At 36.7% G+C, this 27,375-nt stretch overlaps 1 protein-coding gene across 1 annotated transcript in view; it reads left to right on the plus strand.

Moving 5' to 3' along the window:
* Nucleotides 1-27,375, plus strand: part of LOC134527121 (uncharacterized) — a 130,287-nt gene that overhangs the window by 27,332 nt on the left and 75,580 nt on the right. The window contains exons 4-6 of the mRNA XM_063359491.1: nucleotides 13,614-13,823; nucleotides 15,280-15,419; nucleotides 24,063-24,153. Coding sequence (XP_063215561.1) covers nucleotides 13,614-13,823; nucleotides 15,280-15,419; nucleotides 24,063-24,153 — 441 coding nt within the window. The remainder of the gene's footprint in view (nucleotides 1-13,613; nucleotides 13,824-15,279; nucleotides 15,420-24,062; nucleotides 24,154-27,375) is intronic.

Below are 27,375 nucleotides of genomic sequence, written 5' to 3' on the forward strand. Positions count from 1 at the left end.
CTCAGATAGCATTACAGGCAGCGTGCTTGCATGTGTGTGCATGTGACAATTTTAAACTGTGTTTGCTTTAACCAATGTATCGCTTGCTATTTTCAAACTACGCAAAAGTAATTTCAATAGTTAGGTATTTTTCTACTTATGACATATTTTGTTTTATATACTATGTAAGTAACATGCCACATACAATAATGTATAATATCTGACTAGATAATAATGTAATGTAGGTTGCATTGTATTGTATTAAGCTGCTAGTCATAGAAATTTTAAGATATTCCTAATATCGCACCATGCGATATTAGGACTACTTCAATGTGCGGTATTCGGCAAATGCAAGCAAAACAAAAGGCGGCCATTGTTACAAAAAACGTAACTTCAATTAAAATAACCACTCTTACTAGCAACACTTTGGTATTATGACACGCTATTTATACAGTCAAATTGTAAAAAACACATATCTTTGTTGTTGAAACAAATCGAAGAAGTGGCCCCTTACAAATATATAGCTCACAGTAAAAAATTCATTCTCTCCTAGCACACGCAAATCTTTGTGAGGACGCTTATACTCTCCCACCAATACGATACTTTGCACGCAGCAACAAGTTGTGCTTATTGCCGCTATGTTGCAGCACATACCGGCCGAGATACCATGGGGTGAGGAATTAGGAAGCGGTGCGGTATTAGGCACAGTTCCCCTAATAAACTACGAACTGAAATCAATTGAATATTCAAATTTGATAATTTTAACGGTTATTTTGTGCTATTAAAACTTGTTACGGTTTTGAATTTACCATAGATATGAAAACCACTGATAAAATAAGTTACTGTAATATTTTATGATTTTTAAGGTTATGTTATAAAAACATTTGACGGTTTTGAATGTACCAAATATATAACCCCTATTAAACACTGAAATATTTAATGTGAAATTTGCTATTGTTATGAAAACCTGTGTCAGCAGAACTCTCAAACTGAACGAAGTTTTCAGAATTTTCCTGTGGATTTTCAAAAACTTTTTCAAACAAATCTTGTCTCGACAACTACGAACTCAAAAAAAAAAGCAACCATAATGGTTAAGCAGGTCTCAAGTGGTTATCTTTCATACATGCGGCAATTGATTTATATATGTAAATATATAATAACAAGCACATATTTCCTCGAATGTTATAAAAATGATATAAATATATATTCGGAAGTAGTTGAATACAAGTAGGGATGAGATCTTGGTAATAAATTCGTAAATTCCTTTAGTATGTTCATTAATAATGACACTGTGCTTATGTCTCTAATACCAATAATTAATTATTAATGCAAGACAATATAGCCTTTTCATTAAGTACCCCCCCCCCCCCCCCTTCACACATTACTGTTCTGGTACCCGTATGTTTCGGTGTGATTTTAAATAGTTTCATATCAAAACAGTTACATAAAAGGTACACGAACAAAGTTGGACATAACAATCCACTCGATAGACCACCGTCTCCAGCGTGATGCCTAGCCATAGGACCCCTGTAGTTGGACCGCCTCGTGGGCACTACACACCCCGCCGCAAAGTCCGAGATTTAGCTACTACACCACACCTCGTGGTCAGGAGAACGATTGAGGAACAAGTACGTAATACACGATAAACAATGTTGGTGGTGGAGGTTTTGATCGCGGAGCCGGTGTTGAGGTTGATACGCTTACAAGAGTAATAGGCGATGACTGGTGGTTAGAGGCGGCGCTGGCTGAGACATCACACTTCCGAGGCTCAGCGAGAGGCCCCAACGTGACGCGTCCGGCCTCTTTGCTGGGTGAGAGACGACTGATGGGGCCCCAGAAGTGCGGAGAGATCGGGAGACAAGTCAGGCTAGGTTTAAAGACGTAGGCTAATCATAAGATGAACAGAGGTCACTTTCTTATAATACATTTAACCATGATTTTAAAATGTCTTATAATCAGTTTTTTTATTAAATAGGGTAAGCTAATATCGTGATGTTTTTTACAAAAATATTTATTACAATGATTATGAAGATAAATAAAACGTTCTGTAATGGAGACCAATATTTGATCCTTTTTTAACAGTCTACAGCTAATAACACTTTTTTATGGTGATTGGAGTAATAATGAAAAAGGATTTAAAACACTACAACACAGACAGGTAATTCCATGATACGGTAGTTAATATTGTGATTGTAGGTAGTTAATATCGTGACAAAAAAAGTGATTAAATTGTATAGGGGAAGGTCGGGCAGTACCGGACACCTTAGGTTTTCTTTTAATAAAAATATAACTTACTGCAAAAAATGAAATGTACATATGTCTCTGGAATTGTACTTTAATTATTTATAATGCCTAATAAAGAAAATGGGCCAAAACATTTAGAAATATTAGTATTTTACATTTGAACAAACAGTGGTATTTGGAAGTTTCAGTAAACTGGAGGGTTATATCGGACAGTCATTTCCCCTTCAGATTTTTACAAAATACCGCCTGTAAATAACATTTAGGTTTTCTTACAAACATCACACTTATAAAATACAGCATCCCCTTCAAGGTCAGCACAGTTTTCATGTGCCCATCCTTTACATATGGTACATTGTATCCAATCCTCACTGAAATTTTCACCGCAAATGATACAGTCAGTAGTCTCTTCGTTTGTTGCACATGGAACTTTTGGTTGGGGTGTTCTATGCATTGATGTTTTTCTGAGATGTTTCCCTTTTAGTTTCTTAGTGGTTTGCGACTTTTGATTCACATTCAACTTGCATCTTTTTGCTTCAAGCTCATTTTTGTATGGGCTAGATGTTAGAACTTCACTTCTGTCTCCCCGTCGTTTTCGTGAGGCCAACTTGGCAACTGCACTGCTAGGAAGTGGAGAAATTTGTTCTACTACATTGAAGGCTGAAGTGTGCAGTACAGTGCTTTCAGAACCTTCCATTCTGGAGCATGATGGAGTTGACATTTGCTGTGTTGTTAGACCTACTGCTTGATCTGAAGTTGAAGGCTCTGGTGAACTCTGTCTTCGAACACACGGTGGAGATTCTTCTTGAACAGTGATTGGTAAGTCATTCAAACTAGTATGGAAATCCAAGTCTGTGAATATGCTACGGTTGAGTGGGTAAATTCCAGTGCACATGAATGCTGATTGAGCGAGTTCCATTCTGCAGACTTTTGCTAATGCATAGTTAACCAGTCCAGCTATGTCCTTGAGAGCAATTTTCAGCTTTGGATATTTTCGCATCCACAAAGAACATGCTTCATTGAAAGCATTCTTAAATGGCTTCATAACTACTCTGTCCAGTGGTTGCATTTTGTGAGTTGTATGAGGTGGTAAACTCAGGATATGGACGTGGTGGGAACGAGCAAACAGAATCACTTCTAAGTCCTTGTGACTTGAATGACCATCAACAATTAACAGTGTAGGGTTCTTTTCACTTGGCACAACTCGTTCAACAAATAATTTGAACCATTTTAGGAATCCATCTTTGGTTATCCAACCACTTTGTTGTCCGTCAAACACACTTCCAACAGGAGCATCTTTAGTGAGATCCTTATCGATGCGAACTCTGGGGAAAACAAAGAGTGGGGGAACAAACATGTCTCCAGAAGCATTGATGCATAAGAGAACAGTTACATTTCTTCCTCTTTCGCCTGATGTTAATTTCCCCACTTGTTTCTTTCCCTTTATTGTCATGACTTTCAGTTGATTGTTGTGAACACAGGATACCCCAGTTTCATCTGCATTAAAGATCCGCGATGGACTAAATGAATATTTGTCCATTAATTCAGTCAGCTTTTCATAAAACCGATCAACTTGTTCTTTATTAAACCCTGCAGCTCGCTGCAAACTTGTGGATTCTGCAGACCTTAGGCTCAAATCGGGGTGCCTCTTCATGAACTCATAATAGAAGTCTTTTCCAGCCCTCTCTTTTTGCTTATTGAAGCGATGATCAATATTTAGGTGTTCTGCCAAGTCAAAAGATAATTTAAGAAATTCATCTCGAGTTAATGGCATGAGTTGTCTATCTAAAGCTTTAACATGGTTGTATAACTGCTCCTCGTGTGCATCACTGAATGTATTACTGAAAGTACCCATGTGTGGTTTCATAATTGCCTCATTTCCCGAACCAAGTTTAATGAGTCGATCACCTAGTGTACTCTTCGGAACAGAAAATTGTTCACTTGCTTCTCTAATGCTCATTTCTTTATTTATAACATGCTCTACTGCTAATTTCATATCTTCTTCTTTCCACCTTCCCCTTCTTTTCTCCATTTTCTGCAAATAGAAAGAATACTTGAATCAGAATAGACGGGAAATTACTCTACCATTGTGTCCGATACCACCCGCAACCGTCCGATATAACCCTCCAGCAGGTTGTCCGATATTACCCGACGGACATGCCATCGAAATTACGTCATAAAATATTTAGTATTTGTCGCACACAGATGTTACACTGTATGGTAATATATAAATGGTTAGTACACAAGTTACTATACTTAAACTTATAAATATCTTACTTGTTATGTTGTAACAACCCGGCAAAGTTATCTTCGTGCAGAAGATCTTGGCCTAAAATCAATAAAACGTAGCACTACTCAACAAGCAGACAACGCACGAACTCATAATGGCGACACTGCGTGTCCTTCACAGAGACCTACGAGACAAACGACCGACTGGTGCTGCCCCTAGCGCGCACCTCTGGAAACTGGTACTGTCCGGTATCACCCGCTGTCCGGTATTACCCGACCTTCCCCTACCACTTCTCAAGATTGACCAGAATAATCACTTTTACAGACTGATTCCTCTTCTGCACAATTATCACACATATATACATGATCATCAGAGAAACCATTCTGACATTTTAAATGGTATAGGGCGACACAAAAAGAACACAATCCAAGCAGCATCTCTAAATATGTGGACATCTGCAGAGTACTTTCCAAAGGCCATGTCCACACACCCAGTATTCAATATCATTGTCTTTATTTGTTGTTTAGGGCCCAGCTACTGGCTCTTCAGATGGTATTTGACATTTTGCTGGAGAATCACCTTTCCTATTCCCTGCTGGGCTTGTTCTCTGAGTTTTCGGGGTCTTCAGAAGCCTGTCAACTCTTTCCTGAACAGAGACTTGTTTTGGAGGTGGATAAGACATGATAAGTTCTTGAGATGAAGATTATTCCACCTCCAGTATTGTGTCTGTTAATTTAGAGGGCGCATAAGCATCTTTTGAAAAAGCCTTATATTTAAGGGTTTGCGCTCCAGCTTTTTTGAATGCTTCTTAAATCGAGACCACCAACATTTGCTAGCAGCTCCTTTTTCTGAATTCAAGTGGCTTTGGCTAAGTCATATGAAAATTTTCTTACTTAGAAAACTGTAAGACAGAACCCTAATTCCTGCATCTCAATTAAATAGCAGTAAATATGTTGCTCTACTTCAGCAGTCGGGGTAAAAGGATGCCTCAATTTAGATGTATGAGAATGCAGCAGATCATCATTTTGGGCCAGAAAATAATTCACAATTGGCTAAGGGCCCCCAAATCCTTTGGAAGCTTTATAGAAAGTAGTCTTTTGCTCCTCCCTTGCTTTACTTGCAGCAGCAATTAAAGTTTTATATTCATACTGGCGACAACATTTGGTTTATGTCTTTTCAGTAGATTTCTGGCCTTTGATACCAAGTTGTTTCATTCCCAAATTCTTTTGTCTCTCCTTAGGGGAGCCATACTTCAAAATAAAACTGAAAAAAAATTATATATTTCAATGTAATGTACGGTTACATGGTACCGCGTACAGAAACATATAAAATATGTATTAATTGTGTTATTATTATTTATGTCTTCTTTATTATTATTAATGTTACGATGTTGTTTAACACTTCTATATAAGATACTGTGACCATCAAACTACGGAATTGTGATGCTACAGCTTAGTATCTATAAACATTGAACTGACCATAATACCATCAAACCTAACCTGATTTAATATTTATATAATTGTTGTTACTTCACTTCTGTTACCTCTTGTATTTTTCTCACCACAGATATTTTATGTTTAATAGTTTTACACTTTGTTTACATGTGATTGTTAATCACCTACATTATTTTACCTGTTCTTGGCTGAAGTGTTTACAGCCGCAGGCTATCTTGCATAATAGCATACCGCCGTGGGCGGAAATGCATCCGTGAATTATGTCATGTAAAAAAAGAAAGTAAGAAAAGGCGTCTCTTCGTCAGGGCCTATCCCGACGCCGGCCTTATATAAATTGCTATATTTTACATAATCTTGTAAAATACTGTAAATTCAGTGTCTTGAAACTAATTTGTATTGTTGTAACTACGACCATGAGCGTTTGCAACGAGATCCGGCGGCAAAGAGATAAGTTATCTACAAATTAAATTGAGGCTTATGCTCTAAGCAAAAAGTAGCCATTTTGAGCTGGGTAGCGTTCCTAGTGCGGACTTTGACGCGATTGTAAGTTTGAATATTATAATTATTTCAAAGTCAGTCACCCTTATTTTGGACATTTTAAACATATGATTGAACATTATTGCAAATTAAAATTATTATTTCAGCGTTATTACAGTGTAATTCTACTCAGTGGTCCTAATGCAGAACTCTTGCAAACCCTGAGCTATAGCCGAGGTAAAAACATTATTTTTTGAAGAAATACTATTTATTTCACGTATATTTTACCAAAACTGAGTTACGGTAATTTACGTAATTGGAAGAATTTGACCACTAAATTGTCTCTCATACACGAACTTTTGGTAAAGGATATTTTTAATTTAACGAACTTTTGTTTTGACTATAAATCTGTGCCTACATATATCCGGAATTTTTAACCAGTTAAACATAACCAGGAAAGCCACAATAAACAATATCAATTCAGAATTTTGTCACTATCAACCGGCAAAATATATCCCTACTCATAACAAAACAGTTAATCACGGATTATTGCAATTGAAGTGTTATTGTGTTGTGTATTTATTTGTTTAGAGTTAGTATTGTTAAGTGCATTTGTTATCGTTGTGTATATTTTCTTTGTTTATTAAACTGTGTTGTATTTCGATTGCAAGACACATACCTTCTGATCATTACACTTAACTATTAGTATAATAATTCATATTTTTATGTAATTATTCAATTCCCCGCAACTCCTATAATAGACCTTGGTTTAGTATAACAACGGCGCCCAATTCACTACAATACTATTTTCATCAGGTATACTACACACCTAGGGAAATTGACAGCACATACGTACAGCATAGACAGAAAAAGTGGCATATTCATACATATTATTATACACCAGTAAGTCACGTTTGCAGCTAATTACGTTTTGCAAAGCTTTGAATAGGTGAGAATGAGAATTTGAAAAAAAAGGTAAGGGAATGTTGTAATTATATATGTATGTATATATATAAAAATGATATGCGTACGCTTCAAAAACTCAAAAGTTCTGCATCGATTGAGCTCAAAATTGACATTATATACAACCCGCTTCAAAGATGATTTTTATCTATTTTTCGCGTCAGTAAAATACCCGCAACAGAGAGAAAACAGGTTTTTTAAGTCAGCTGTCTACCAGCAACCGCGATATCTACCGGAAGCGAGGGGAACACTCTATACTAGCTAACGAGAACCACAGTCACATGTGAAACATTATCTGTTCCCAATTACAGTGTTTATTGACAAAAAACGTATCCACAAATCGTAAGTAGAGGTTGTGTTAGGTATGAGAGATAGACAAAAAATATTATTTTTTTATAATTATTATTTAACTATATTATTTAACAAATATTTTACTTATTTATTTCAATTCATCTCTTTTGTAAAAACGATGACGGACGGCCAGAAAAAATGTTAATAAAAGTTTTTGCCTTCTTAGAACTGCAGATTCTTTATTATAGTTTTTTTGTCCCTACAACAGGCAACATCTTGATTGAAGTGCTTTTCCGTGGTCGTATTGGAATTTCACTGTGCTGTTCACCAAAATGTAATGCACAGTTTAAGCTATGTGTACTTTGTATCGAAATTTTTGCAACTTGCAAATAAGTTTTGTCCATTGTCTCATCCTGGTTGAGTTGCAGCTATAAAAAATATGAGAGATAGGTGAAAAATGTTCAAATAATTATTTAAATTTTTTTCAATTCAACTTTTTGTCCTCTCTCTCATTGTTTTAAACCTAGAGATGTGAGAGCCATAAGAGGTTATAATCTGATCCCTTCTTTCTATTCCAGTGAAAACCGAAATAATACCTCGCAGAAAAACGAATTTGGGACATCGCAAGCGCCACACAGAAGGATCGAGAAGGCGGCTTTAGAATATGACTGAGGAAGAGCGGGCATCCGTAAGAGAGACGAACTGACTAAGCACCAACACGGAACCAGCAGAGAAACGAGCAGCCAGGCTTGAGGATGCACGATTGCGAGCACGGAAGTCACGTTCTGCAGCAACAGATTTGGTTCGTTCTCAACTGAATGAACGCGAGGCGTCAATGATAACTGAAACACGTACCCAAAGAAAAGCTGATCTGAATCTACAATACAATCGTCTTGCATTCCGGTATAATCCAGCTGTTGATTATAGTCCAAGTCCGCACGTTGTCATTGGCCAAATCAGTCATATCTGTACCTACTGCCATGCTATAAAGTTCAATAATGAAACAAAAGGTGTGTTGCACTGGCAGAAAAATCAAATTGCCTCAACTTGAAGCACCACCAGAACCGCTGAAAACTCTACTTGCTGGATCCATCGCTGAATCGAAGCATTTCCTATAAAACATCAGGAAATATAACTCTGGCTTCCAAATGACATAGTTTGGTGCGGAAATTGTGACTACTCAATTCATGCCAACTTTTAAAACCAAAGCACAAATATATCACAAAGTTGGCTCCCTGCTCCCGTTCTCAGGTAGTTGCCAAAAATTCCTTCAAATGTATTTCATCATTGATAATAGAGATGAAGTCGATGCACATTGTGGAATACATACCTCGCTAAGAAGATCCATCATTTCGCAACATCAGGAGCTCCTTCACGAAAAGAACAATTAGGTGTGTTTGTTCAAAACGGCAATGGATATGATGCCATCCTATACCCACAAGATCGTCATTCACGCTGACAAAACGCCCGCAGGAGAACATGTCCGGAGATATAATACTCCAAATATAGAAGAAGTAGCAATTGTCATAGTTGGAGATCAGTTCCAACCTAGAGATATTGTTCTCCATCGAAGAAACAATCAATTGATAAACGTTGAAGAATCTCACCGTTTTTACGATGCTTTGCAATATCCAGTTATCTACTGTAATGGTGCCGATGGATATCATTCCAATTTGAAATTGATAAACCCAGTGAATGGTGCAGATATCAATAAAAAGTGCAGCGCAATGATATTTTATGCATATTGCTTAATGATTAGGAGAAACGAGGAGAATTATATTTTGAAATGCCGTCAGTTCTTTCACCAGTAAATTGTGGATATAAATACAAAAATTGAAACTGAACATTTGCCGTTCCTTCGTTTGAATCAGACCAAACCTTGCTCCGAAGAATACATTCATTTGCGAGATGCAGTTGTGAATGACGGTAATACAACCAACGTTGGAAAGCTAACTATTTTGCCATCTTCATACATAGGCAGTCCACCTCACATGCAGGAATATGCTCAAGATGCAATTGCATATGTTCGTAATTACAGGCGTCCAGACTTATTTATCACCTTCCCATGAAATTCAGCTTGGGACGAGATACAGCAGCTCTTACTTCTTGGTCAATCACCCGTGGATAGGCATGACATCACAGCATGTGTTTTCAGACAAAAGCAAATTGCTAATGGATTCATTGTGAAACATTTAGTGTTCGGATCGCTGCGCTGCTGGATGTATGATGTAGAATGGCAAATGAGAGGAATGCCTCATGGGCATATACTAATCTGGTGCTACGATAAAATACCTTCCGATGAAATCGACGATGTGATATGCGCTGATATTCCACAGGGTGATGTCTATAAGGATTTACATGCAGTTGTTATCAAAATCATGATACACAGACCATGCGGTACACTAAATCCGAATTCACCTTGCATATTAGACGGGAAAAGGCCTAAGCAATATACTCGAACATTCACAGCCAACACAGTATCAGAAGACGATAGATATCCTCGATATAGTAGACAATAAACTGAAGATGGCGGAAATTCGGCAACTATACACATTGTAAGTGGTGATATTGATGTAGACAACCTTTGGGTAATCCCATGTTCGCCTCTGTTGTCAAAACATTCAAAGGGCACATGCACTAAGAATATTGTAATTCTGTCAAATCGATTAAATACATATGTAAGTATGTGAATAAAGACAGCGATATGGCAGTTTTTGGTGTGCAACCAGAAAATAGTGACAGAAATACAGTACGAGTTATCGATGAAATTGCACAATACCGGGCTGGAAGATACATACGCAGCAATGAGGTTGAATGGCGAATTTTTTCATTTCCCATGCATGAACGCCATCCATCTGTGGTTCACTTATCAGTACATTTAGATAATGGACAGCATGTTTATTTCACAGATGAAAATGTGCAGCAAAGACCCCTTAATCCGCCTGGTACAACTCTGACTGCTTTCTTCACCTTATGGCAGGAAGATGCTTTCGCCAGAACTCTGATGTACTCAGAGGTGCCCTCTTATTACACAAGATAAATGATTTTTTTCCTTCGCCTGTTGTTGGTAAATGTGCCTGGTGATCTTTCGAGAAATTTAAAATTGTTTACGGCGTCACACATGCCACTTTTCGCAGTGCGTGTCAAGCTCTGAATTTATTAGAAAATGGCAGGTGGGATATATGTATTAATGACGCATGCAACAGGGCACATACAAACCAAATTCGCGCATAATTCGCAATTATATTGACCGCTTGTTTTTCTTCACCTCCCACAGAGTTATGTGAAAGATATCGATCGCAAATGGCTGAGGATATTTTGCATAGAGTATGCCTAGGAAATGCCAATATGTCCATGGAATTTACAGAAGGCGAAACATTGATAATTATTAATACAAGGGCTTAGCTACTGCAAATAAAGTTATTAGACAATTGGGAATGCCAAAACCCACCCGAATTGCGACTTCTTCAATTCGATGTGGATTTGCGCCGTGAACAGAGTTACAACACAGGTGATCTAGTCATATGTCCAATCAAACATTCCAAATGAACGCGTGAACAGAAGGACATTTATGATCACATAATGCAAATGATAAATGGTGGATGCGCCAGGAGGACTGGGAAAACATTCCTTATCAGATTGATTCTGGCAATGGTTCGATCAAAAAATGACATAGCCTTAGCTTTCGCTTCGTCTGGAATAGTTGTGACATTGTTACAAGGTGGAAGGGCTGCTCATTCAACTCTGAAGTTGCCATTAAACATGCATATCATCGAGACTCCCACATGAAATATTTACATAGCATCCAGTATGGGAAAAGTATTACAAGAATGTAAGCTCATTGTTTGGGATAAATGAACGATGGGACATAAAATATCGCTTGAAGCTCTATATCGATCGTTACGAGATTTTCGTGGAGATGATTAACCATTCGGGAATGCATTGATATTGCTCGCAAAAGATTTTAGTCAAACATTGCCTGTAATTTCTCGATCGACACAATCGGACGAAATAAATGATTGCCTGAAATATTCAACATTGTGGCGACACACGTACTTACATAGCAGTTGACTACGGATATGCGTGTCAAGCAGTAGAATGGTCAATCAGCCGAGGTATTCTCACGACAGTTACTGGACATTGGGAACGGACAGCTTCCAGTCGATGAGAAGTCAAGACAAATATAATTTCCTGATAATTTTTGTAATTTGGTAACATCCAAATAATAACTGATCGAAAAATATTTTCCTAATATTCAATTTTACTATGGGAATAATGATTGGCTCAGTGAACGAGCTATCCTGGACTCGAATAATAAAGATGTCTATCAAATTAATAATGTTATTCAATCTAGCTTTCAAAGTGAGTAAATTACATATAAGTCTATAGACACAGTTGTGGTAGCAGATAAAGTAGTTAATCATCAAACGGAACTTTTGAACTCATTTGATCTACCAGGGATGCCACCACATATATTAAAATTTAAAATATGTGTGCCAATTATCATGGTGCGTAATATTAATCAGCCAAATTTCTGCAACGGCACGCGAATAGCGGTTAAAAAATTAATAAACAATGTAGTGGAAGCAACGATTTCATGGGGCTTTTCAAAGGTGAAGATGTCCTCATCTTTCGAATTCCCATGATCCCTACTGATACACCACTTTAATTGAAAAGATTGCAATTTCCAATTCAATTGGCGTTCGCATTCACAATCAATAAAGCTCAAGGTCAATCTCTAGAGTTATGTGGTTTAGATTTAGATGCTGATTGCTTCTCGCATGGACAACTGTATGTTGCGTGTTCCCGTGTAAGCAAACCAGATAGCCTTTATATCTATTCAGACAATGGAAAAACAAGAAATATTGTATACTCTCAAGTATTGCAAAATTATACTTCTATGTATGCTTTGTTTTGTCCCTTATTTCTCATCCATGCAACCACAATGTGCCACCGTGAAATGTGACAGGATACAGCTAGTTTAAAATATTTTTTTAATAGTATAATTGTGTACAAAGCAAACATTTTAGCTATACTGTTTTTAAACTAGGGTAACTATAGTTTACAATATATACAAATATATGACTAAAGAAAGAGTTTTTGATATATTTAACTTGAAAATGCTCTCAAAACCACTAATTTTTGTCGAAAATGCTAATGTTTTATCATGCATGTTTTAAATGGAATGAAATTATTTGAAACTAGTAAAATTCTCACAACTTATAGTTGGGAGCTGTAGAAATGCCACATAAACACTTTTGCTTTTAAACTGTTGTTTCATAACTTTCCAAAGTGTTCCATTGTTGCAGTTTATATTTCAGTTACAGAGATTGCTTGTGCTATCTATCGGCTGAAAACACCACAACGTTCGGTGGGCAGGTAAATGCACGGTGGCTGCCTGAATATTTGTCACGATAATAACTATATTACGATAACACATTACCTTACCCTACACATAAGTAACTAGCGGAAGGATACATTTACACACTAGTCGATAGCTGCGCGGGCGGCTATCGATACGTCGGAGCGGGGGTCGTTCACTTCGCTGCACTTTGCTGCACTCGACCAATTGGCCACCCCCATCCCTCCACGCACATGCCCTGAAGGAACAGCAATGGGTCATAAGAGCCTGTGCGAGCCGGGTGAGCACCGACGGTTTAGCATCTATATTTAATGTGAATGTTTAACCTTTATTCTTTCATTTTATCAGCGAAACTATAATATTTGAGGTAGCAATAACCATCAGTTCTTCCATCGTCAACGATGTTTGCTCGACAGTGTGATTACCACCACACCAGTTGTATTGTGAGTTCCCAGCCTGGTGTGTGTACGCTTGTATTACAGGCTCCCAGGCGCAAGCTTGGCCGCTCGAGCAGTGTCGCCAGTGACTAATATACTGTTTGTTATTTATTTTACTGTATTGAGTATGATAATAATTCAGAATTTTTCTGCAGTGAGTTGCATACACTGATTTACAGGGCCGCTGCGACTATTTGAAATATTCGGCTGAAGCGGCAGAAAATGAGGACTCTCAACAGTTGGCACATAGTATCGCCAGCAATGTGTCTGTCGATGAAATGATGCCTTTGATTCCAAGCAGGATTCTGAAACACTCCAAACGTGCGATAAGACGCTCCAATCCCGCTCTCATTGCGCAGTGGCTGCCCAGACCTAGACGTAGCAAGAGAGTATGTATTCATTCACACAATAGTATGCATGGCCAAATATTAAATAAACTTATTATAATATTATACGCAAAGATTTCAAGTATTTTATAATAACAAAAAATGAATTCAATATTTTATAAAACATGTAATAATAATTAAAATTGAGAAAAAGTGTAATGGAATTTTACTATGTAAATTAGTTATTTCACGATTTTCTCCGTTTCATAAAGCAAGAACTCAAACTTATAAGTTATAAATAATGAAATAAACTCAAAGTTAACTGCATATTTCAATTGTAGAAATTTTTCTTCAGCAGGCCATTAAAATGATTAAACCCACAAATTTGTTTTAACTTTTGCACATTATTGATAAATCTGGTTTATGTTGTTGCAAAAAAAGTTTTAACACATTCCTATAATGGCGTTCCCCCACCAAAATACAACCTTTAAAGATAACTTTCCGCAGACATCTTCCGACCCCGCAGCTCCTTAACCCGTCCCGAGATGAAACAGATCAGCTGCGGAAAGCTTCACACGACTAGGTGTGTGATATCTCTAACGTAGCGTCTAGAGAAGACTGTTGTTTGCTAGTGTCATGTTTGCTCACGAATTACTTAAATAAATATCAGCTGTAAGATGCTGTTTGACATATACTTCCTAAATAGTTTTGAAATATATATTTTTATGGTTTAAGTCAGTTATAATATTTGCTGTTTGTGGATATAGCGCCAAGGGAGTGCTGCATGCCTATTATATTACATGCACACTTCTATGCACACTACTGTGCACATATCTTGTGCGAAATCGGTCCACAATTGAATTAATGTGTGTTAATTTTAGCCAAAGAAATTCCACAAGGGCAATAACCTCTGTTGATAGCGCTAGTAAATAAATATTTAAAAAGAAATGATTTTTCCACGACATCTGAACAGAATTTCAATAACAGTACACCCGTGTGTAAAGCAATAACTTTCAAGTACAAGAAGAGACAAAATTTGATGGTGCTATCTTCAGGCTAATTTCCTTTTTAAAGCAGGATCTTTTTGTGTTATTTTATTATTTTTATATATTCTGTTTATTTAAATATGACACAAAATATTTCTTTATGCGTGGTTATTTCTCGAAATCGAAGTAATTTTGACTGTGATAAATTACATTTTTACATTTAACTCAACATCAGGAATTCCTTTAATTTGTATTTAATAATATACTTGAATGAAGTTTGAATTAAGAGTATCAAATGATAGAAAATCGAAACCTTAAAGCTGTTGAAATCAAGAAGGCATTTTTCAGTCTCTATCTCTTCTGATTAACATTCCACTTCCAAACAGAGGGGACCCAGTCATTTTATTTAAGTAATGCTAGTAAAAACTGTCACAAAAACGTTGTTTTTTTGAGTTGTTTGTTTCACCTATTAATGAATTCTGGTTCACTATGATCGTGAAGAAGCAGATTTTAAATGTTGAGTTTTACTGCAGGAACCCAAGTCACCGAGGAAATCAGACGTGAACAGAACAGAGTCAGAAGTAAAGCATGGGTTGCCCAAAGACCTTGACAAGGGGGACCTTGCACATGATCACATCTTGGAGCAAGAGGGAACACAACAGCAAGAGTTGGTGTAAGTTACTTGTATAAGAGTATGTCTGTATGAGACTAACCACTGACTTCATGGTCATAAAAAACTCAAAAATGCCAAGGCACTCTGATAGTTTCACCTAACACTAAGATATCAAGTTGCTACCAGACATAGCAGAAATTCCAATTTGAATTCAGTGCATGAGCTTGTATTCCACTTGAGAAACAATACCATTTAGTTATAGATTGGTGTCGATTAAATTAGAATGTCAAAAAAGTATTGATATTAATGTTGACTAGTTATAGTAAAAAAAATTAAAGAGACAATTAACAAGTTAGGGGAGGGGAATAAATTCCCCAGGGCCCTGTTGAGTCTCGAGATATTTTTAATTCATGAGTTTACCCTTGTCTATTGATAAAATAATGCATTAAAAACCTTACAAGTTGTACTATAATTGCAGGGGACCTAATATTTATGTTGGAATAATTTCTCTAAAGGAATAAGCCGATAGTTTCATTCCGGTAGAGAGTTCAAATTACTATTATATAAACTTATATAGTGGACATCAGAACCAACAATGCCAGGTAAACGAAAAGTCTCTTTGGAAGTTGTGGCATCGTTGTTTTTAGTGTTTACTTCACTGGCAGAAGGATCGCTATAAAAAGAAAGCGTATTGCTCACGAAAGTTGTGTTAATTTCTTTCATTCTCTTACTTTCTATTATCTTGTTGGTGTATGTAGAAGCTATGTGTAAAAATGTAAAATGTATGAAAAAAATTAATAATTAGCTGTATGGTTACGCCCGAAAAATGGCAAATTCCATTGACTTTTAAGAAGAAAATTATGTTTTTGAAATAAAAAATTTGATCCTTAATTTGGTAAAAAAAATAAACTGTGCAGATAGTTTGTGGCAAAGGAAAAAAAATAATGGTAGTTTTAGTTTATATTCCTTTCTTGTCACGTAAAATTGCATTAAATTTCGCGAAACTAATCCAACCAACCATTCAAACAACTTTAAAGTGTTTGTAATGCAACTAATTTAACATAACCAATTATCAACACGATTTCAAGTATTTCAAATGTAGGTAACTTAACCTAACCTACAGTTCACACGATTTTAAAGTATTTTGGAACCACAATTGAGAATATATTTTCAGGAACTCGAAATTCCCAAGATCGATAAGCTCCACACTCTCTAGAGGATCTGAGATTTCGGCAGCAAAGGAGGTAGTGGAAAAATTTCGACAGTTTGTAACATCATTCCGATCTAGCGAGTGTTCGAGAACAGAATTTAGCAATTCTCTGTTGAATCGTTCATTCTACTAGCCGAATTATTACGACAGAGTCGATAATAAGGCCTCAGGTCACATTTACAGGTACATCAGGTAACGTTTACAGCCACTATATTTGATTTTAATTGTGAGGTATTGGGGAGGAGCCCCAATAAAATTATTTTCCCCCCCAGCAGTAAGTTTCTCTCAATAGCCCAGCCTGAGAACTGTTCAAGCATTAATTTTTTTTTTTTTTGAAATATGATGACTATATTTTTACTTTGCTTTCGAAATACTAAACTAACAATAAACCGTTAAGAGTTATTAATTCATATTATATTTGTAATCAACAAAATTAAAAAAAAAGTAAATTATTTCAATGTATTTGCTCATGTATAACCAAAATTTAATAGTTGTATATGAATGGGGGTCTGGAGACACGGAGTCTGGACGTGGTGGTGGTGGCTTCTGCTGCCTTGGAACCTACATCTCCGATGACGTCACGGCGGCATCTTGAATGATGACGTCACTGTTGCAATTTTTACGCCGCCATCTTTAATTGTGATGTCACGGTGACAATATTGGTTGACCTAGACCTTTGACATTACCTTTGACATTGACCTTGAACTAGGACCTTGAACTTGGACCTCAAACTTGAACTTTAACCTTGATCTTGAACTTTACCTTGAACTTGAACTTTTATCTTGAGTGTTGACCTTGACCTTCGACATTGACCTTCGACCTTGAATTTCGCCATCTTGCCATCGATTGCCACAATCCATGAATGTTTCAATTTTCGTTACGACTTCCATATTGAATTCTAATTATATGTCCGCCATCTTGGATCTGAGGACTCAGATCCTTTTTTAATATTACGATGGCACAACCACCATCTTGTTGTCGTCTGCTGGAGGCCGCCATCTTGTATACCGACATCTTTGTTTAATGTATCCTAATGATAATATCATATCCTTGAGGCGAGATTGTATCAATGTGACGAGATCGTATCACTGCGATGAGATCATATCCCTGTGATGAGATCGTATCCTACCATGTTGAATTTCCGTAAAAATGTGCTTCCTTTCTTGATTGTGCTTACAAATGGGCTTTCTTTTTTAATGTTCATCCTTTTTGACGATTGTTCATCGACAAGTCTGTACTCAAGTCATGGTTGGCCTCGTGGTTTGGAGACGACTGGTTTACACACCTGACATTGAACATGGCCTGTTTCAAATGTTTGTCGTGTTTCGGCGAATAGCACCTCTTGGTTCGAGACGCTTGATCTATTTGCATGATTTTGTACATGTTCTGTTTAAAATTTCCAAGTTTAGACGAAAAATGCCTCTTGGCTACTGATTGGATGTGTCTGACCACCTACAGGATGCGCTTGGCTACCAACTGGATGTTATAGACCTTCCAACCGAATGGTCGTGCGTGTCTGACCAACCGACTTATGTGCCGGGTTACCATCTTGAAATGAATAGCTTACATCAAGACGTGGCTAGTTGCAGACTGGATGTGTCTGGTTAATCGACTGCCATGTGAAGATGTCCTCAAAACACATGTCAAGGCACGCAAAGGACTCGCTTCGCCTTCTAAGACGACTGTAGACATTGAGAAACGGTTGTAATTGGCTTGTTGTTTTGTACTTGAAATTTTTCTGTAGTAATTTTTTATTTTTATTTATTTATTTTTTCTTGAACCTCACATTTTTTTGGTAATTTTAATTAAATTACCTTTTTGTATTGAGTAAGGATCTAACCAAGGATGGATATCGATCGGTTCACTGCTTAAATTATCAAGTAACGTTTTTATTAAATTGGGAATTTGTTTACGCATTTTAGCTTAATAATTATAAAATTTCAAGATGGCAGTTATGATGACTTATTAGATGGTGGTCCCCACAATAATAATTTATTACTGTACTCTAGTGGGCAAAAATAAACTAATATGGCGGCAATGCACTTGTGTATGCTAGCGCTCCAAGTATAGATGACTGAAAACAAGACGGCGGCGAAGCCCTCTGGCAGGCGAAGTGTGTTAACTGGTAGCAAGTATTGAAAAAATTAAATATGGTGGTTTGGTCTCGAACATATTATTCTATTATTCCTTCAAATTCAAGCAAATTACAAGTCCGAATTTGTGTTTATTTTTACATGCCTTTATTAATGCCTGGTTTGGTAAATGTCTCGATGGCCGTGCGGTCAAAGGCATATGTTTTCTAACCCAGAGATTTGAGCTGTCATGGTTCGAATCACAGTGTTGCAACGTATTTTGTAAAAAAAAAATTTTAATATGTCGATGAGGACGACAACAACATTAGCAGGTAATGGAACATCGGTCTTATGTGCTTGAGGCAGAGCGATTCTGGTGGTCTCTAGGAACAAACAGCAGAAACAAAGATGTCGGTATACAAGGTGGCGGCCTCCAGCAGACGACAAGATGGTGGTTGTGCCGTCTTAATCTAAAAAAAAAGTGACTGAGTTATCAGATCCAAGATGCCGGACATGTAATTATAATTCAATATGGAAGTCGTAACGAAAATTGAAACATTCATGGATTGTGGCAATCGATGGCAAGATGGCGAAATTCAAGGTCGAAGGTCAATGTCGAAGGTCAAGGTCAACACTCAAGATAAAAGTTCAAGTTCAAGGTAAAGTTCAAGATCAAGGTTAAATTTCAAGTTTGAGGTCCAAGTTCAAGGTCCTAGTTCAAGGTCAATGTCAAAGGTAATGTCAAAGGTCTAGGTCATCCAATATTGTCACCGTGACATCACAATCAAAGATGGCGGCGTAAAAATTGTAACAGTGACGTCATCATTCAAGATGCCGCCGTGACGTCATCGGAGATGTAGGTTCCAAGGCAGCAGAAGCAACCACCACCACGTCCAGACTCCGTGTCTCCAGAGCCCCAATCATATACTATTTTTATGTTTTTTATTATTAAAAGACATTAAACATTAGGTTTACCATTGATGAAGTACTCGAGGTGCACTTGCTGCGTCCTACCGCGTGCGGCGGTTGATAGGGACTGGGCTTTGGTCAGGATGTAATGGCAGCAGGAAGCAGTGGAGTTGCTGTTAGGTCGGCAAAAAATTACAAGATGGTACAAAGTGTTTATATACAAAGAAAAGAAAACATTAAATAAGACAACTTGTGCATTCATTACAAGAAGACAAGAAGATTTTTGAGTACCTTCATACGCAAAATAAGTTTTAACTAGTATATTTTTTGGCAAAGTGCGATGTGTATTTTTTTTAGTGATATCCACTTTCATTTAGTATTTAAGAAATGTTACATAATTATATTGTGAATACATATTTGTGTTTGGGAAAGTGAGAATGTGAAACTGTATCGACAGTACTTGCTGAGACAGGGTTATAACTATATAAAACCAATTTATAAGGAATACAAAACTGCATAACTTACCATATGACATTTTAAATAGCATATCAAAGTTCAGGCTTGGTTTTATTTTTTAAGTTTCTTTCACAATTAGTATTCATACATAAATAATTTACAAAATCAAAACAAAAATGTTATATAAAATTTTTACGATATTTTTAAGTGCTTTAATCATATGTTTTTTTGAATCACCTTAGTTGGGGGAGGGATGGGAGCGTTTGCATGAATGAATTACTACATGGATACTGCATGAAGTCACTTGTTGACCAGCCGATGGTCTGTGCCATGTTTTCGGGACACCTACCACATTGGTTGCAGTATAGTATTTGCATAGTGTAAATAGTTTTGAGGGGCTTTATTATATCTAAATGACTAGGTTTAAATATATCAATTCTAATTTATATTTGTCAACCATCAACAGTTATGGTCAAAGCATAATTTCCTCAATGTTCTTGGTATTGCAGTATGAATGGGGTGTGGCATAAAGTTACTGCAACTGCGTCACAGCAAGCCATCGGCTGACAATTCGTAGCTCCTTGAGGTTCACGGTGCATAAAATTGCATTACATTCTCGTGATAAGGGTGATGGTGGTTTCAAACCCAGCCAAAAAAAAGCTCTGTTAAGACTACCTATTTGGTGTTGTGAGTGGTTTGGATCCCCCCATAATATCAAATGTCTTGTATTTTTGAGCCTTTGAATAAGTGACATATAAAAATACTTACATTTATACCTTTACATTTCAAAATAAAAGAGTGAGACATTAATTATTAATTCCATCAGACTATATATACGATGCAAAAGAATCTACTGGATAAAGTAATGAACAATTCTGGCACAAAATCTTATGGCATTATTGTAAATAAAAATAGTGATAGTCTAAGAGCCCGTGGGCGGCTACCTATATGTATTTGACCAGACTTGAGTTTTTGTACATAGAAGCCCTTATACCTACCATACATGAGGTGGGGACTCACTAAGCCTAAAGTGGTGGACGCGACGGGCGCTCAGGTAAGACAGGTATCAATATTTGGTGAATTTTAAATCCATTTGACCACGTCTGCCGCTTTCAAATTTGAAAATATATTACTATTACTATCAGAAAATAACAATGGCAGACCATTATCGCACGGTTAACATTAAAGCAGACAATTTTGAAAATGCTGAAAAAAATAAAATTTTGAAAGTAATTGACCAGATCTGCCATTGATATATTTTATTCCTTATACTCTTAAGAACTTATATTTATTACGGCAGACGTCTACATGGCGGACACAGATCAACAGATAAAAAAGTCTTAGCTATTATCCGGTAGAGGGGTATACATAGATTTCATATAGCTATCTCTCTTCTTTCTCGTTGGTATATCTATTGTACTCATTCTAGCCAATAGTATGTTCCCTTATAGTTGTAGGGTCTGTGCCTGAAAGGTCCCTGTTATAATTCCAACGTAACGGTTTTTGTCAGATGTTTTCAGTATACTTGTGAAAGTTCATACAGATACCTCGTGTTTCGTGAATGTATTAAAATATTTACGTAGTGTTGCTTTATTTTATTTTACTAATTTGTCCATTATTTATATAATATTATTAACATTATGTCGGGTGAAAACGAAAAAGTGAAATCTGTTTTTTTTTTTTGTTCTACGATAAAAACTGAGAAATTACTTATGTTTTCGGAAGAGACTATGGCAAAATGTCGAAATATTTTAAGGTTAAGGAAAATTCATAACCTAAAATATAAAGATATTATTTTACCGAACGAAATTTTCGATTGTGTTTATCATAGTTCTTGTTACAAGGCGTTTACAGCTCTGAAAAAAAAAAATTCTACAGATGTCCCCAAAAAAATTTCATAACAATCTAGTACTTCTTCGTCAACGATTGAACAACCATCGACATCAACTAATAGCTCTATAGTTGATGAAATAATAATAAATGATTCCCTTGTAGAAGATGTGAACGTTCTTGAGACAGAAGTCGTAGAAAAAGATATCGAAGCTGAAGTAGATCAGTCATTGGAGAATCCTGCAGAATCATCAACTGTTCAGTCTTCTGATACCGTGGCTGCAGCTAACCTGAAATTGTGTTTTTTTTTTTGTAATAAAAAAAGAAACAATATCGGTCTAAGAATGAGCCATTACGTACTTCAGCAAAAAATATATTTGAAAAATATATTTTATCAAACTTTAAGCCAGATACAGATATTTATAACGAAACTTTGACAAAAAAACAAAGTGTTCTTTCTTGTGAAATATACTATCAAACTATGATGATGATGAACTATAATGATTTGAATTATTTTTGTTATTAGCTGAATACCTTAATATCTATGATTTTTCGTAATAAATCTACATTTTCATCATCTAACTTATGAAGTTCAGTATATAGATTACAAAACTATATTAATTTATATAAACACAGTGATAAAGTAAATCACAATTAAGTTATATTAATTTAAAACAGCGAACTTAATACATATCCACCTGGCCGGATAATAGCTAAGACTTTTTTATCTGTTGATCTGTGTCCGCCATGTAGACGTCTGCCGTGATAAATATAAGTTCTTAAGAGTATAAGGAATAAAATATATCAATGGCAGATCTGGTCAATTACTTTCAAAATTTTATTTTTTTCAGCATTTTCAAAATTGTCTGCTTTAATGTTAACCGCGCGATAATGGTCTGCCATTGTTATTTTCTGATAGTAATAGTAATATATTTTCAAATTTTAAAGCGGCAGACGTGGTCAAATGGATTTAAAATTCACCAAATATTGATATCTGTCTTACCTGAGCGTCGCGTCACGTCCACCACTTTAGGCATAGTGAGTCCCCACCTCATGTATGGTAGGTATAAGGGCTTCTATGTACAAAAACTCAAGTCTGGTCAAATACATATAGGTAGCCGCCCACGGGCTCTTAGACTATGAACGTAATGCAGTAAATGCATTGGATATAAACTTATCTAAGTACTTAATTCAGTTCCAATGTTTTTACTTCATATAGTACATCTGTGCATTCATTATCAGCAAACATAAATGGGTCATGATTTAATATTATAATCATAAAAGAAAAATATATTGAGAGTTAAACTCAATGATATTTAGTTCGCACTATTTGAACATGATAGCAGTTAATCGGTAGAGAGACTTGAGACTTAGCTTAATATGTTATTCCAGATTTAAAGTTCTCTTACTTACCACCAAGTTAAAAAAAATTTAATTGTGCTTAATTAAGACATAAATAATCATGTATTTCAAAATATAGCTATTAAATGTATTTTTTATGTTTTAAAGGCTATACATATATTAATAAAATATCATAAATACTACTTGTCATCAAAAATACAAAAAATTATCATCTCACTACAGGACCGCCATGCTCGACACATATTTAAGTGTACTACTGTCTTGCTAGACTGTAGTGACTGAAGTGTTTGGGATGACTCATTAACGGTGCCGGCTAGTATATAATAGGCTAGGAGCCGTCCGCTAACCCACAGTGAACATGAGGGAGCGAATGCCCTTAGAAACCTGACATTACCAGTGACAGTGGCGTAGGCAGCAGAGTCGATGCCTGATGAGAATACCCTGAGAGATGGCCCCCAGGAAGCAGCTAACTGAACAAAGAAGACGCAAACACGAGCTGGATTGTTGTTACCTAGCATATAGACAATGTGCATCGTGGGAACACAGATGCAGCCATCCCTGTCTAGAGTTGAGAACACACTGCTGATGTCTCTGAAGTCACTGCTGAAAGCGGGTTGACTAATCGTCCTTGAAACTTCTCGATTGTTCTTTGATTCATTGTCATATACGCCCAGATACATTCCCTCGATGCACTTTGTCCCGTTAGCACTTGATGTTTCACAAACATCGGTGGCACAGATGAACACCGATAAATGGTGTTAGTAGACCTGAGGGAATACAGAGGGTCGGCATCAACATTACACCAGCTGTTGGACAGTTTCTGCTCTGTGTAAAAGAATGCTGTATTATCCATTTACTTCACAGGACTGACAGCGAAGCTGGAGACTTACAGAGCATTGGTTCGTTTGTGGACACTATTGCTGACCAGATTTTAAGTTTTGGACAGGAAGACAAGGTAATATGTGCAATGTGCATGTTCACAATATATCTCTTAATTATGGACACATTGTTGCACGCGAAAAACTTAATTGTATGAACACAAAGTACCCTATCTCAATTTTCAATCTCAGATCAGTTGTGTGTGTACAGTATTTAAGAAAGGGCTAGAGTAAGTTTAGTATTAAATATGCTGTTGGTTTAACATCGACCAGGGACCACGCCCCTCGCTGCAGTCCTATGCAAAACATCCATGTCTCCCATCCCAAACCTTACTATAAAATTTCCGCGTAGTAAAGAACGGAGATATCATCAGTTATATTAACTCTACTGTAGCAAGGGCCATAGGTTAAAATCCATCCAACACGAGCACGAAAATTTAGAATGCATGTAATTGAATCTCGAAAGAACTATCATTGAAGCTCAATGCATTGCCATGAGTCATATAATTGTTTGGTAAAAGGAAGGGATTGTAACATACGGAAACCACTTTCAGTGAGAAAAGTAGTACTCTTACACTTTTTTTAAAAAATCTTATGATTTACTGCAAAGTGGTTGTGTTCAACCCACTCTGTGTTTGAGTTCAATTATATGCAGTTGCGAAAAGGAATTTTTTTTACCAGATTAAAAAAAATTGTGTTATTGGAGAAAATTCCCTGAGACATGCTATAATATTTCCTACCATTACATTTTTATGGCCATCAGCGTGATATTCCTATCGTTGGTCTCAAAACATTACATTCAACACTACTTTATTTTTTATAAAGTTTTCACTCATATGAAGTTGAAAAATCCCATCTCTTTGGAAAATTATATGCTATAACCAAGTTCTACAGTACATTAAAGACCCCTTAAACTCCCTGTCGTGCCCAGATATATGGGGCAATAACAATATAAAGAATGATTCTGCATTCGGCTGGTATATATATATATATATATATATATATATATATATATATATATATATATATATATATATATGCCTTTGAAGTAATAGCTGAACAACATTATTATTGTAAATAATTATTAGAGAAAATGTTTCTTTGGAAAACTGAGCATCTTTATTATATTTTATAATTAATTGAATTAAGTTCTACAATCACGGCGAATTTTGTCGCTGTTGCAAAATAATTTCATTGAAATAATTTGAAGTAGTAAAAGTCACAAAAGTATGTGGAAAATAAAAATGATATCCCAAGACAAACTTACTTCTCCTTGATGTCTAGCAAAACCCTCCTTCTTTTGCGATCGTTAGTGAGCATCCCGCATCCCACATAAAATAACTAAATAAAATTTACCTGTAAGCAACATGTGTTGTCATCTGTTGACAATAATCGACACTACTTTAAACAGGTTATTTTGCATGTGATAAATTAACTCTCGCCACTGAATGGTGCTATTGTAGTCAGTTAGAGTCATGTAGTCTCGTAGCCATGTAGCCTTGTGTCCTGGAAGCTTCGTAGTCCTGTAGCCACGCAGTCACGTAACCTTGTGTTCTGGAAGCTTCGTAGTCATGATGCCTTGGAGCCTCGTAGACTTGTAGCTACGTAACCAAGTAGCCTTGAAATCATGTAACCGTGTGTTCGGGAAGCTTTGTAGTCCTGTAACCTCGTAATCACGTAACCTTGTGTTCTGGAAGCTTCGTAGTCTTGTAGCCTCGTGATCACGTAACCATATAGACTTGCAATCGCATAGTCACATAACCACATGACTCGTAGTCATGTAGTCATGATGCCTTGGAGCCTCGTAGACTTGTAGATACGTAATCAAGTTGCCTTGTAATCTTATAACATAATGCTGTTGGAGCAGTTGGAGAAAAAGAGAAAATTCTGTCTAAGACAGATATTGCAATTGGAACCTTGTAGACTTGTAGTTACGTAACCAAGTAGCCTTGTAATGTTATAACATAATACTGCTGGAGCATTTGGATCCAAACAGAAAATTAAGCCGAAGACAGATGCTGCAATTGGAGCCATGTAGACTTATAGCTTCGTAGTCAAGTACTCATGTAGACTTGTAGTCCTGTATCCTCGCAGTCTCGTAAACTTGTGTTCTAGAAGCTTCGTAGCTCTGTAGCCTCGCAGTCTCGTAAACTTGAAGACTCGTAGTAATGTAGTCTCGTAACCTCATGGCTCGTAGTCGCGTAGTCATGATGTCTTGGAGCCTCGTATACTTGTAGCTACGTAGCCAAGTAGCCTCGTAGACTTGTAGCTACATAAACAATTATTCTTGTAATCTTATAACATAATGCTTCTGGAGTAGTTGGAGATTTGTAGACTCGTAGGCAGTTGAGTGGGCTTCTATTTTTAATGTTATTTTGACTATAGTATTATAGTAAATGGTTTTGATTTGACTAGCGTATTATTCCAACCTGTGCATGTATATAAACGAGTCCTAGAGAGCAAGTCACTCAGTTTGTTACTGACGTCGTAGATGTAAGGATCACCTAGTTTGTTTCTTCTGGTGCATAAGTCGCGTAATTACCTGTTTTTGTGAACTCGATGGCATCTTCACTGGCTTTAACGTCGAACTCGATGGAGGTTGTACCATCGTCCACGGGAACCCTAACGTCAGCGACGACGAAGAAGCAGCATATCCCGTTGGCTACGACGATGTAAACATTGGAGGAGACTTCAACAGTCGTGGTACCACCAGCATAAGAGACTTTAATTCCGGTAGTGCTGGCTGCACAGGAAAATTCGGCGAACGCTGGTCCGCCATCGATGAAGACTTCAATGGGTGGTGATTCGTCAACAAGTAACGAACATCGGTGCTGTTACTGCGACAAGATTTCTCAAACAACAGCAATGCTCGTCGGCACAAGAAGAGAGAATGTGCTAAGAACCCTCCTCGTATAATGTTTGGCTGTGAGAATAGTCACAAGCATATTGTAAGACAAGATAATTTATGAAAACGCACATAAAGATATGCAAAGGTCCTGCTGTTTGGCAGAAAGTAATGGTTTCTATACAACAACGATGAATTGATGTTCATAAGAGTATACCTGGAGATGGTGCAACTGCGGCAACATTAGAATCTGGATCGGGTCTGAAAGGCTTGTCTACATCACCCCGGTATCCTTGCAGCTATGTGATATGTCGTTCGCATATGCTCATGATGTACGGAGATATGAGAGGAGTAAATATTCAAAGAATCCTTCTCGCATGAAGTTTCGCTGTGATGACTGTCATGAATGATTTACTCGAATTGATAATTTGCATCTGTGCCGGAAATTAAGGTA

Source organism: Bacillus rossius, chromosome 1 (assembly GCF_032445375.1).
Source record: "Bacillus rossius redtenbacheri isolate Brsri chromosome 1, Brsri_v3, whole genome shotgun sequence".
In the NCBI taxonomy this organism is placed as follows: domain Eukaryota; kingdom Metazoa; phylum Arthropoda; class Insecta; order Phasmatodea; family Bacillidae; genus Bacillus; species Bacillus rossius.